This window comes from Vipera berus (assembly GCF_964194415.1).
Source record: "Vipera berus genome assembly, chromosome: 1".
In the NCBI taxonomy this organism is placed as follows: Eukaryota; Metazoa; Chordata; class Lepidosauria; order Squamata; family Viperidae; genus Vipera; species Vipera berus.
In genome coordinates, this window is record NC_138202.1 from 155,560,644 (window position 1) to 155,574,747 (window position 14,104).

General features: G+C 40.6%; 1 protein-coding gene across 1 annotated transcript in view; it reads right to left on the bottom strand.

The window, feature by feature from the left end:
* Positions 1–1,694: 1,694 nt before the first annotated feature.
* The window catches only part of GALNT3 (polypeptide N-acetylgalactosaminyltransferase 3), a 34,619-nt gene continuing 22,209 nt past the window's right edge, over positions 1,695–14,104 (bottom strand). Inside the window, exons 8-11 of the mRNA XM_081321799.1 lie at positions 10,923–11,054; positions 9,153–9,254; positions 6,397–6,549; positions 1,695–3,037 (exon numbers count right to left, since the gene is read on the bottom strand). Coding sequence (XP_081177925.1) covers positions 2,915–3,037; positions 6,397–6,549; positions 9,153–9,254; positions 10,923–11,054 — 510 coding nt within the window. The 3' untranslated portion in view covers positions 1,695–2,914. The remainder of the gene's footprint in view (positions 3,038–6,396; positions 6,550–9,152; positions 9,255–10,922; positions 11,055–14,104) is intronic.

Here is a 14,104-nt window from a genome sequence, read left to right on the forward strand (position 1 = left end):
TCCTTCTGAAGCCCAAGATAAAAGTGATTGGTCCAAGATTACCCAGCCAGCGGGCTTTGCACCTAAGCCAAGGGTAGAACTCACAATCCCCTGGTTTCTAACCCGATGCTTTAATCACTGGGTATGGATCAGAAATTGCTCTAATAAATGACCTGTGATACGATTTGATTGGGGGAACCATACTTGTCTTCCAAAGATGGAAGCAACAGGCTTGCAACCTTGACGTCCACTTGGACTTAATAGTTCCTGCTTGAACAGTGGGTGGAGACAGCAGCCAGGAGGGCCGGAACTGGGTGTACTGATAACGGTACCCATCACCTTGTCATCACTAGGTTAGACCACGGTAGTTTAGTCTACCTGGCACTTGACTTGAAGACCCCCTGGAACATTCGGGTGGCATAGAATGCAGCATTCTTAATAATCCATTGTGATACTGCCTAGTTACATCTCTATTGCAGAAGCAGTACCACTAACCAGCAGGCTGGGTTCCAAGTGCAATTCAAAGAGGTTTACGGTACTTACGAAGCCCTATATAGTTCAGGGCTTGGCTACTTTAACCACTGCCCAATAACGTCTCCCTACCCTACCAAACAACTAAATTGCTCCTGTTAAGGCTCCCCAGGAGATACAAAAGGGAGTCCGACAGAAAGCGTATCCTCCTCCTCCTCTGGAAGAGCCTGCTGCTGGAGGCAAGGATGGTCTCCGCTCTAACTGGCCTTCTGGAAGCAGGTAATATTTTTTAAAGATCTCAACCTTTGAGAAGTAATTATAACGAGAGGGGCTGTGCTCAATAAAAGTTAGCTTATTACCTTTGGTCTAGGATTGGAAAAAATCTGACTTGGACTCATTGTATTAACATATTTAGTACTGTTGTTTTAATTCCTATTCTATTCGCAGGAGCCTGCTTGCTCCTTTTCTAGGACAAGTAGTTAACGTTTGGCCATTTGACTTTGTCTTTTCACACACGCCTTGAGCGCTATATTTGGGGATGTTCTGATTAAAGACACAAATGCAAGAAACCACGATTCCAAACTTAGCTGACAATAAAATTGTTTTTTTTATTATTGTTATAAAACAGAATTAAAGAAGCACAATATATTACAAAGAAGTGAAAATTGTTAGGAATACAAAAAAAAAGAAAAAGAAAAGAATTAACACCCTAACCTGGAACTAAGTTCACATTTAGACAGATACAAGACCACTCGGAAGGCAGGAGGGAAAGAATAAGCCTGGGCTGGTTCTTGTGATAAAAATGCCAGTGAAATACTACGAAGGCTAAGGATAGCCTCAGTTTAGGGTTTTGGTTGGAAAGAATCTAGAACTTCAAATGTGGAAGAAGAGAAAGTAGTAGTTAACTTTCTGACTTAAACACTGCAACAAACTAGAAGGAAAGTTATATGAATAGAAAAACCATAAAACACACTTTTAAATAAGAATAGCCCTCTCATTTACACATCTGGCAAACAGTAAAATTTATTTCTGCAAACTACATCTCAACAGTAAATTTCTTTACTGTACCTGCAGAGTTGTAATTGCCACTTTTTGTTGAAATATACATGTATCTATCTATTTAAAAATATAGTTATTTTTCTTAAACTTTTCAAATTGCAAATATAACAGTGTTTTGGCTGAGATATAATCTGCTTACACACAAACACGGTTGGCAATGACCAACTATGAATTTGATTACAGGCAATTTTATGTCCATAGTGAGCATCTGTGACGCATCCTAAACAACTATTAGGACAATGAGAATGGCAGACATAAAGCTGCATTTCTTGGGAAAAACATTTCTTAAGGAACATTCCCACTTTTATAATTGGGATAGGGGCAAACTTAAAGTTTATCCTTTTTTCAATACACTTTTGATATTCACAAACAAGTGGGGGGTTTTTTTGTATAACTCATTTGAATGATACCTTTTCTCAGCAATTTGCCTCTAACAATATAGCAGAACAATGGAGCAGCTGTATATGTTAGCTATAATTTAGCTATAATTTCTTGCATGTTGAAACAACTGTTCATTGTGCAGCTCAGATACGATAAAAAGTGCTCCATTCTTCTGAGGAAAGAAGCTATTTGTCCTGCAATGCTCTTATATTAAGCCCTTTATCATATCAAGTTAATATTTGATTCAGTATATGACAAGACAATTAAAGAGGTAGGAATAGAAACTACAAATACAGAAACCTAATTTGTACATAATACAAAAAGAATATATTTCAATATAATTATGAAACTGGTAGTGTATAATTTCAAAAGATATGACAGACACTTTTTTTCAGCAATGCAAGCTTTTTATAATCGGTTTGAGAATCTTAAAGAGATGAAATTAACCCTTATAAACATAGTAAACAAAGACACAGTGAAATGGCAACAGAGAAGTTCAGAACTCGTTTCATTCTCACACTCCAAAAATAACTTAATCCTTTCAAAAGAAGGATTATAGTTTATAGACATGCTAAATAGTTAAAGCAGCGAACGGGAAAAGTAAAAAGGAAATAATCACAGTTTAAAATTATAAACAACTTCTATCAGGCACTTTTTACTAACTTATTACATAAAAAAATATTTTAACCTTCATTGACAATTATGGTTCATTACTAACAAAAAGGATCTGTGTGGCTTTTGCCATGTAAAATATATGACAGACACACTGATAGTCAAAATGTAAGAAATTACATCTTGAAGACAGACATTTCATTAAAATGTATACTGAAAATGCAATTTCCAGTATTCTGTAAACATATTTAACAGTTAAGAAACTAACACGTTGTTCAGTTTTATGCCAGTGAGGGGGGAAAAACCTTAGAAATATTTTATAACTCAGTTGATTCAACAAAAGTTAAATTGGTTAAGTCTTGGAAGCACTACTGTAATTCTGATTTGTTGGTTTCATTAGCACTAGCAGTACCTAGTTGTTACGGCCAAAAATCCATTTCTGAAATACGTCAGAGGGATTACATGATACCATACTTGGATGTTCTCTGTTTCCCGTAAGGCACATATTGAATGCTGCATTGTACAACGACTGGTCCTGGAATATAAAAACGTATCAATTTTAATCTGTTTTATCTAAAGATATTAAAGAAGCACGTATGGTTTTCACCACAATTCACTCTTATGTCAAGTAAACGTCTTGGGAAAATTAAACAGTTAAATAGAAATTTGAACTTTATTGCCATTCCTACAGTATACTGGTAGTCCTGGGCTTACGACCACTGGTTCAGCAGCTCTTTGAAGTTACAATGGAACTGAACGGGTCCCCAAAGTTACATCCGTTGTGCTGCCCTGCAGTCATGTGATCAAAATTCAGGCTGTTGGTGGCTCGCCTGCACTTACAACTGCAGGGGGGCTTCAACTCCCCCATCTATGCTCTTTGGGTCCCTCCACAGTCTGCAGCCCCTGCCACACCAGCTGACGTTTGTGGACTTCTTGCTCTGGCTGCTGACCAAGCATACTCCTGCTGCTGGTCACCTAAGGCTTTCTTCCTCCGATTCTGGACGGCAATTTCTTCACCTGAAGATGGCCTCCTGTGCCCAGCACCTGCCTTGCAAAGTGTCGTGCCTCGTTGGAAGGAGGAGCAAGAAGACAGTGAATATCAGCTGGGCTAGTAGTAGTGCGTGGGGTAAGAGGGGGCTCGGAGCACAGGGTGATCAGGGCGACTGTGGCTGGACTGGGGCAGCGACAGCTTCCAAGGATGACACGAAGCTGCTGATCCAGACTGGGGCCGGCCTTGTGCTGTGGCTAAGGGGCTTCTTGCAGCCCCAGAGCCACAGCACACCGAGAAGTCCCAGAGAGCTGCACCCTATTCATTCCACAGTCTCCGTGGATGATTATTTTTATTTATTTATTAGCAGACGTGCGCGCCCTTTCCCTGGCTTCCTTGAACAAGTATCGCGCTGCACCAACACCCAACTTATGTGCAGCCCGCACCAAATTCCCCAGGGCACCCGCTACCTCCCTTCCACATCTGGGAATCCCTCTGCTTCCCACTTAATGACCTGGGCACCTGGAGTTATGACAGCAACCGGGACCATCGTCGCTGCGTAGCGCATGGCGGTCACATGACGTCAGGCTTACTATTTCTTTGCTGAGCAATGGAAATTCACTTCCAGCAGGCATCGTAAGTTAAGGACTACCTGTAATGGGCTTCCCAGATTCTCCCTGCTCGAGATTTTGTAGCCTTTGTGCTTGTTTGAGTGCCGAAGGACCACCAAGATTGACAAAGACAGCGCCTCTCAGACTCTGAGAGCCAGTCTAGCATAGTGGTTAAGCTGGCGGGCTAGAAACCGGGAGACTGTGAATTCTAGTTCTGTCTTTGGCACAGAGACATTTGGGTGATCTTGGGCCAGTCAATCTCTCTCTGCTCTAGCAAAAAAAACCTCACAACCACTTCTAAAAATGCTACCAAGAAAAGTGCAGATGCCGGTCCAGGCAGTTGTCAAGAGTCAATACTCACTAAAAGGCACTCCCCCCCACACACACACTCTAATACTGAAAGCAACTTACTAAGAGCTTTGGTGGAGCAATGGGCTAATGCCTCCTTAAGTAACACCAGCTGCCTGCAATTAGTGCAGGTTCGCATCCCACCAGGCTCAAGGTTGACTCAGCCTTCCATCCTTCCAAGGTAGGTAAAATGAGGACCCAGACTGTTGGGGGCAATAAGCTGACTTTGTAATAATGCCGCTTGGGGTGTGTGTGAAAGCCCTAACAAGCAGGCATATACATAGAATGAAGGCTACTGCTAAGCTTGTAAGCCGCCCTGAGTCTTCGGAGAAGGGCGGGATATAAATGTAATAAAAAAAAATCTCCCTCTCACCCCATCCCATTTTTAAATCATGGGGTTAATTTACATGAAATATTAATTTATTAAATTAAAAATAATTCAGCCAAGTCTGTTTTTTTATCTGTTAAAATGAGAAGGAAGGATATGCCTGGTCTCAAACTTAATTTTACATGGTGAACTGATATCGGAACATCTGTTCTTCTCTTCCTTGACTTGGATAAGTTGCGAGACCACCTGCTGCCATTGTCAACCTCCCATCGCCCTGTTTGCTCCCACAGAGTCGGCCTCCTCAGGGTTCCGTCAGCTAAGCAATGCCGGCTGGTGACCCCCAGGGGGAGAGCCTTCTCTGTGGGCGTGCCAACCCTCTGGAATGAGTTGCCTCCAGAGTTGCGGATGGCCCCTGACTAAAAGGCACTCCCCCCCCCACACACACATACTAATACTGAAAGCAACTTACTAAGAGCCTTGGTGGAGCAGTGGGCTAATGCCTCCTTAAGTAACACCAGCTGCCTGCAATTAGTGCAGGTTCACATCCCACCAGGCTCAAGGTTGACTCAGCCTTCCATCCTTCGGAGGTAGGTAAAATGAGGACCCAGATTGTTAGGGGCAATTAAGCTGACTTTGTAATAATGCCGCTGGGGGGGGCAAAAGCCCTAATAAGCAGGCATATACATAGAATGAAGGCTACTGCTAAGCTTGTAAGCCGCCCTGAGTCTTCGGAGAAGGGCGGGATATAAATGGGATTAAAATAAAAAAATTAAAATAAAAATAAATAAATAAATAAAAAACTTAACACTTATTCATGCGATTTAGAGTCCTAGAAATTCAGTGTAGGTAACAGCTTATGTACTTAAAATAAAAAAATGCGGCCTTATAATTTAAGAAAGCTACTGAATACCTAAAAATACTTAAAACATTTATAGCTAAAAAATTTGAATTTAAAATATTGTTATGTAACAACCTGCCAAAAGGGGAACAGGACTAAGTAAGACTTCACATACAGTAGTTCAGAATGAAAATAGTATTTATCGTGTCTTGTTTTGTTTAAGACAATGACAACAGTTGCCATTGTGAAATATTCCAAGACTTCACATATTTCAGAATGAAAATAGTATTTATTGTGTCTTGTTTTGTTTAAGACAATGACAACAGTTGCCATTGTGAAATATTCCAAGACGTATTTGGGCAAGCTACTGTCACATCCAGTCCCAGAAGCTTCCGTGCAATCTGTGAGCAACCTTCCATTGCATCATCACCGCCCAGCTTTTTTGGAAACAGCCGGAGAGTAGACCGACTGTAGAGTTCTCGGCTTAGACAAGGCTGGAGGGGGAAGGATGTGCACACAAGCAAGAAGAAGAAGAGATGCATATATGTTTTGTGAGTTTTTGCTTACAAGAATGAGAAAGTGGAGGATGTAAACCTTGAGGGGGGAAAAGGATGCCCATCTCTGTAGTCTGTTGTGTCTTGATTGCAGGGGACATAGTAAATCCTATTTAATCCTTATTTAAATCGTCTCTACATTTTGGGGCAGCCATCTTGAGAATATTTCCATGAGGAAAGTTTTACATCAAATAAAGATATTATTTTGTAGAGAGAGAGAAAAATACCTTTCGAAGCTCCCATTTCTCTTCTTCGGGAGTCCTGCTGTTCTTCCCTTTGAAACCGCACTCCTGAAGCTGTACCACTCCTTGAGAACTGCGTAGGCATAGCTCCTTCTGAATGTTGTGTCTAATTTCATGGTACGCAGTGTACTCAAAATACTGGATAAACAAATGTCGGTCATCAGAATAGTGATACAAATTCACTGCTCTAATTACTTGAGAAACGTTCATCGAAATCCAAAAAATGCATTGATGTCACCAAACAGCAATGACAAACAGAAAGGGTAACTGCCCATAACGTAATCCAGCCTTTCTCAAAACTTTTTAGCCTGGTTGAGCCCTCGGAATAATTTTCAGGTCTCCGGGAACCCCTGCGTAACGACTGCCAAAATACAATTGTTCACTTCGAAATACAACTCACTTCTAACTTCTACAATCCACGTTTCACAACTTGTTGTAACAGAAAACGTGGCAGACTGGCAGCTCAGTTGCTGCGTGTAAAAATTCGCACCCCCTTGTAAGCACGAGAACTGAGCAGGGTAGCGTTGGAAAATGTAAGGGCTAATATTTTTCAATCTGGTGGAATCCCAGCTGGAAAAGGCTGACCTCATCTATTAAAAAGATTCTGTTAACATAATTTCCTTCAAGATACGCAAAGCAGAGAACTATGGAGAAGTATGTCTTGAATCTATACATACTACATTCCCAAGAAACTAATTTGTAGAGGACAGAGTTAGCCTGAAAGTCAGTGGAATATCTAATGATTCCATAATTAACCACCTTTAAAACGATAAACTCCAGCAATTTCAGAAGGAAATAGGAGATTTACTTACTGCTACTGAATTCTGAAAAAAAGGACTTAGTTTTGCCCAAACCATGCTGAAAGTAACAATCAATAGCAAAGCTAGAAGTGTATTTTATTTCTTTGATATTTAGCAAATGCTTTAATAGTGTAATAAGGAGTATCCTCATCAGAGGTCCACTAGTGGAACATTTCTTTCATTAGTGCAGCGTGTTGACACCTGCATTTTAACACATCACGCTGCTTTTCAGCTTCTCACAAAGCTGGCTGTGTGTCCAGGAATGCTCATCAGACATTTACCCAGGTAGAAATGCAAAATACTCAAAACAGTAGGTGGCTTTGACTACAAGGAAGAGCTCTCTGACCTCCTCGCATGAGGTTTTAAGCATGACAGGACAGATGACTCGGGCCTGGTTGCTCAATCACACAGTGGCTCTCTCCTTGACAGCAAAAACTTCTAGAGGAAAGGAAAAAAGCAGGGAAGGAAGAGTCAAGGTTATCAGGTTTACAAGACAGGAAAGATAGAAGAAGAAAGGCCAGAGAGCTGAAGCAGAGACAGAAGCAAAAAAAAGGAACTAGTGTAAGGCGGTTCCAAAGAAATTTAAAGAAATCAGAATCAAAGCTATTAGGCCACAGTTATTCGAGGATATGCATTTGCTCTGGAACTGCCCTGACCTTGGCAGCTGAGGGGAGGAGTATGCTATATTAGACCAAGCTACCTTAGAGGCTTCCTTCTTTCAATACTTTCTACCTGTCTAAATTCGGTTTAGATGCTGTGGGTCCCATCATCCAGGGGAGGTCAGCTGGTGGGGACCAGGAGGCAAGCCTTGCCAGCAGGAGCCCCCGCCCTTGGGAACCCTTTTCCTTTGGCGTTCCAAGAGCCCCCACCCTTTTAGTCTTTTCCAGCTATGTGCCTGAGAGTGAGGTCCTGAAAGGGCTAGTGGCCCTGTTACGGTTGCAGCGTTAGTCGTTCCATAATTATCAAGGTAACTTTAAGCGGCCTATATGCATCATTTGTAACTTTTGGTGTGTTTTTACCATTTTCATTATTGTGATGTGGTTTGCCGCTGAGAGTCAATTGGTTTGAAATGAGCAGCTACAGAAAAATGAATGAACGAACGAACAAACAAACAAACGCTTTATGTGTATGTAGGTGTGTATATGTGTATCTTTTGCTACCAGTGTTTGGACAGGTGGAACACACAATCTCCTAGCCAATAAAACACCGCACCTATCATTTTAATTTCTTCCGGTGCGATATAATATTGTTATGAAATGATGCGCTGTTAGTTCACGAAAGTATTCCGTGGGAAGCCAAGGGTGTTCAGAATTCCCCAGGCAATAAACCCCCTTGACTTCTTTGCTAATCAAGAAAGAAAGGGGTGCTTCCCATACATTTCAGTACTTATTAGGTTTTCAGCAATAGCCATTAAAACAAAATTCCTTGATATGTGTTCTTATTTTAAACATTTTTAAAGCATTATTGTGTTCTTTAATTACCGTATCTAAACAATGGTTTACCCGTGGTTAAGTGCTGCAACACAACTAAACCAATTTTCTGGTTCACACTGAATCAGAAACCAACAATGTGGCCTGGAGTTAATGCAATACATTAGACTAAGATGTAGATGGCGACTTGGTAAGTGATGGAAATATGCTATTATGTAGGTAAAAATTTAACCAATTAAGCATGCAAACTCATTTGACAATAATTCCCTATCCTTAGGGAATTCCTTTCCATATCAACTTTTATACTGCGTTCCAGAAAGAGTCTAAGGGCATTAGGTAACAGATAGCTTGAAAGATCTTGTGGACCAAATAGTCACCTGACCTGAAAAAGCACTGAAGACCAATGCTAGCGTGTAGTTCTGTTTCAAAAGAAAATTAATAGTACTGGAAAATACTTGTTTTATATACACACACACACACACACAGAGACATATATATAAAGTAATTTTACCTGGTTTCCTCCAAGTCCATGACAAGTATACATAATCAGCGGCTTTCCACCTAAATTATTTTCTCCAACATCCAAACAATCTCTTCTTCCAACATTCTTTAGCTAAATAGAAAGTTGAAATAGAATCATATGTCTATGCTTAACTACAATGTAATACCACCTTTATGTGTGGGTGGTACGTTTCAGAGTAAAAGTACAAATAACAAAATCTTGAATGTATGGAAATGGGATTTCAGAACCTACAATCATCCTTTTCTGCCCATGAAAACTTTCTTCCTCTTCCTACCATAGAAAATATTTGCATAATGTACCCGTGTTTGCTTTTTCTTCTCCTTGCGTCTCGGCTCAGTCACAAGGCTCTATATCAGTGATGGCAAACCTTTTAGAGACCAAGTGCCCAAACTGCAACCCAAAACCCACTTATGTATCATCCAGTGTCAGGTGGGTGTGGCCCATTGGGTGGCCATGGCCCATTGGGTGGGCATGGCTGCGGTGGTAACGGCAGACTGGGTGGGACTAAAAAGTTCAATCAATCAATTCCAACTTTGCAAGATCTTTTTTTTCCCCACAAGTTGAAATTGATTGATTGAACCTTTTTTTTTTTGCACACGGCGGCGGAGGCCTAAAGCGAAAAGGTTTTATAAAACCTAGCTAAAGGCCTAGGACTTGGGACGATGGCGCCTGTCCCCACAGAGAGGGCTCCGCATGCCACCTGTGGCACATGTGCCATAGGTTCGCCACCACGGCTCTATATGGTTTCTGCACAGCAAATGATTATCACTTATGGAACAATTTGCTCAACCGATGTCTAAGAGTCTTTTCACTTGCACCACATGATTCGTGTTATTTTTTTATATTCTACATGGCTGGTGCTGCTTATAGCCCACACATAGCTCTGCGACATGCAGCCATTGGAATGAGTTTGAGCCATTCAGCTGTTCCACAATATTGCTGGAGAATCTTCTTGATAATGCTGCTAGATTAGAGGTCTTCAAACTTGGCCCTTTTATGACTTGTGGACTTCAACTCCCAGAATTCCTCAGCCAGCGTGCCTACAAGTCTACAAGTCATAAAAGGGCCAAGTCTGAAGACTCCTGGGCTAGATGTTAATATTATCTGCAAACTACCTACGGTTCCCAGTTACACGATGAGTTTGTGCAGAATTCTAGCATCCAGTGGCACAATCAAAGAGGCACTTCTGTGAAGATTATGAAAAGCTGGTGAGAAGTGAAGAATCCAGCATGAGCTCTGTGGGCGAATTCTTCCATATCCAGAGTGAATCACTTGGAAGGTGGCCAGCTGCTGTGAGGAAGCTACACGACTAAGCTTATCCAGTGACATTTGTGGTGACAAGCCAAGGAGAGACAAACATAGGTACTTCCTGCAAACTTATTAAAACAAAAAATTACACACACACATGTATGGGTGTGTGTGTGTGCGCATGTATATGGATCTCTCTCTCTCTCTCTCACACACACACACTGTCAAATTCTTGGTGCTCTGTAAGTTGTTTACTTGTAGGCATTTCATTAACTATCATCAGTGCAAGTGAGTGATGATGTTACATTCACACTGATGTTACTTAGTTGAGGAATGAAATGTCTGCAAGAAAACAGCAAGCTCAGAGAGCATCAAGAATTCCACAGTTGAACACTGAGCTACATATATTCTCTCTTTCTCACACACACACACACACACACACACACACACCTGTCGTTCTATACCTTTTATATACAAAACAACAAAATATATGCATAAATAAATACTCACAAATCCATGTAATGCAGGATTCAAGTCTGGTACATATGCTTCAGGGAAAACATTGCTTAGGTACCACGTAAAATTTTTACACTGTAATTGCTGTCTTAATTCATGTCTTTTTGAGAGATTGCCAAATGATTTCTGTTGAAACAATGCTAAATAATTAGTATACAGAAAAAAAATTCTAATGAGTTTCATTAGAAATACTACCCTTTTTTTAAAAAAAGAGATTTGTAAATTAATTTGGTTAAACAAATGTAAAAATACCTTCTAAGACTAAAATGGGAGGAAATGATATAAATGAAGAACACAATAGCTTATTACCATATTTTATGGAAGAAGTGGTGGTTTCTACTGCCTGAGGTAAATCTGCTTTTTATGTATATCATACTTAACAACCCTGACAACAGCCAGTCATGTGAACTCCCTAAATTCTTACAATTGGCCATGCCAACTAGGGAATCCTGGAAACTGAGGTCCACACATCCAGGGGTTGCAAGATTGGGAAACAGTCATTTCTAAAATAGACTTCATACCATGGTGGGCAATAAACCAGGGCCTTACTCTGACAGTTTTTTTAAAAAAGAACACATGTATTTGTTTGTTTCCTGCCTTTATTATTTTTTTATAAATAACTCAGGTCAGTGAACATACCTAATACCCCTTCCTCTTTCTATTTTCCTGACAATAGCAACCCTCTGAGGTGAGTTGGATTGAAAGGAAGTGACCGGCATAAAGTCACCCCATTGATAAAACTAGAACTCACTGTCTCCCGATTTCTTGCCTGGTGCCTTCACTAAAGAACATATGAGATTAAAAATCACTTATTTTAGCCGATATTAACATGTTCAGAATAATAATAATACAACCATATCAGATAGGTCGCATCAGAGGAGCTAAATGAAGAGTGTCTCTCCCATAAACAATGTGATGAGATGTGACTTACAGAAATCTACACCTGGGTCAACAAGGACTCCACTACGAGTTGGAGATCCCAGACATCTGGTGACTTTGGCTGAGCAATAAGGGCCAGCAAGACTATTAGAAGAAAAACTGTCACAAATATACAAAGATTGAAAACAAAAAAGAGCCAGAGATAAAATCTTTGGAGGAGCTGGTCAAATTTAAAACTGGGGAAGACATCCAGCAGATACAGGGAGGAGAGGGGAAAGGCCAAAGACCCCTCCCATTTATGTATACATACATCTGGGCAAGAAATGATGGAGAACAACACCCCCCCCACCCCCACCCCACCTCTTTGCTCATTGCTAATTGAGAAAAGGCGAGATAAACTTTTTGGAACAGGGCAATGTGGCATCATTCATTTTAAGGTGGACTCTTCAAAGCCTTGAGTGTCCCCAATGGGCCTTTAATTCAAATCCCTGGGTTGCGCTGCTTGTGCAAGGAGGGAGGGTGCACAGAGCTCAAGGGGGTATGGGTGGGCAGGGTAAGCTGGATCAAGGAGGGAGGGAGAGACAGGGAGTGAAGGAGGGGAGGAGAAAAAGATTCTCTTCACTTCTGGCATTCAGCGAGTTATCCTGAGCAACTAGTTGTCTTGTGTGGTGAATCTGTTCGGACGAGTTGTGCCAAAGCGAACTGCCCTTGGCAAAGTGCTGGGGGGAGCAGCCAGTGAGGAGCGCCTGGGGATGGCCACAGTGGGTCGGATGGGGCAGGGGGGCTGGGGTGAGGCAGCTGTGCCCAATTTTCCCATTCCATCCTCAGATATCCTGGACCTATCCCATAAAGTTTATAAAGTAAGATAAAAGTTGTCTTATCCACATTATATTTAAAAGTTCTAGGAACTACAAAATATTAATGGCTTAGAGTTAAGATTTCAGAGGAATTTCCTTACACTGAATCAGTACTAAGCCCACAGTTCCAGTGGTGGGATTCAGCCGGTTCGCACCAGTTCGGCAGAACCGGTAGCTAATTTTTTTTTGCTCAGGCCCAGAACGGACTTCCGGAAACGGCATCCACACAGAGAACCGGTTGTTCACATATTTGAATCCCACCACTGCACAGTTCCCAGTTTTGCTGATGTCTTTTGTTTGTGGTATTGCTATTACTTATTGTAACTAATTAATAGATTTCTTTACAATAATTTATTTCATTATTTGGAGAAGTTATGGATTTATAATGAATACTAAGAATACCTATTCCAACTTTTACAACTACCTTTTTTTGAAGCAAACTGTTGCCTAATCACATCTTGATTAAAATCACAAATTTACCCATTGTCTTTAGACAATCCTTACTTCTAACCTTGGACAGAACAGAAATATGGAGGGATGGTAGTGAAATAAGATCTGAGAAAACTTATAGCATGTAAAAATAACTATACAACAAAAAGTAGCTGAGACATGGAACATTGAAAAGAAAGAAGACTACAGCGAAAAGACTACTCTTTTCCTTACTCTCTCATATACAAAAAAGCACTCCAATTTTAGGCTGCCATTCAACTGTGACTTTTCAACCAAATTTCTACTAACTAGGATTTTTATTTATTTTAGTTTTATCACTGCTGATCTCTAAACATCATTTGTTACAACAGAAACAAAAGCATATAATGCTCTTTTATAGAAGTATTCCAAGATGTTTATTTGCAAATTTTGGTGGACGATAATCTAAATATCTAGGCGAGCAATTAATACAGAAATTAAAAATAGTGGAACCAGGATGCAGCCCTGCCTAATCTCCCTGAAAATTGAAATTTCCTTAGCAATGGGTATTTCAACAGATCCTTAAACATGAACTTTTACATAGTATATCAACACCAGGAGAAATAGGCAGTGATCAATTGTCATTGAAAACAATTTGTAGCTTGAGATCAGGTCAAATGCAATTTAAAATCAACTACCGGTAATGTTGCATGTAGAGATAAATTTAGTTTATTTTTCCGCAAGATGGTTTGATATAAAGGCTGGGTATAAAACAGAAAGCCAGGATGAAAGCCAAACTGTTGCTTTGCCAGGATATTTTCAGACTCCGTCCAAACCACTAATCAACCATACAGATGTCTGGCACACAACTTGCTAACTATACACAGCAGGCTGATAGGTCTTGGAGGTAACTTTTCCTCATCCTTATAAAATATAGGGATCATTACTGCCACTTCCTAATCTTTCAGGACACATGCAGTGTGGTCAGTAAAAGAGAAAAAAGAAGTTAGAATTGAGACCCACCCTTGCTCA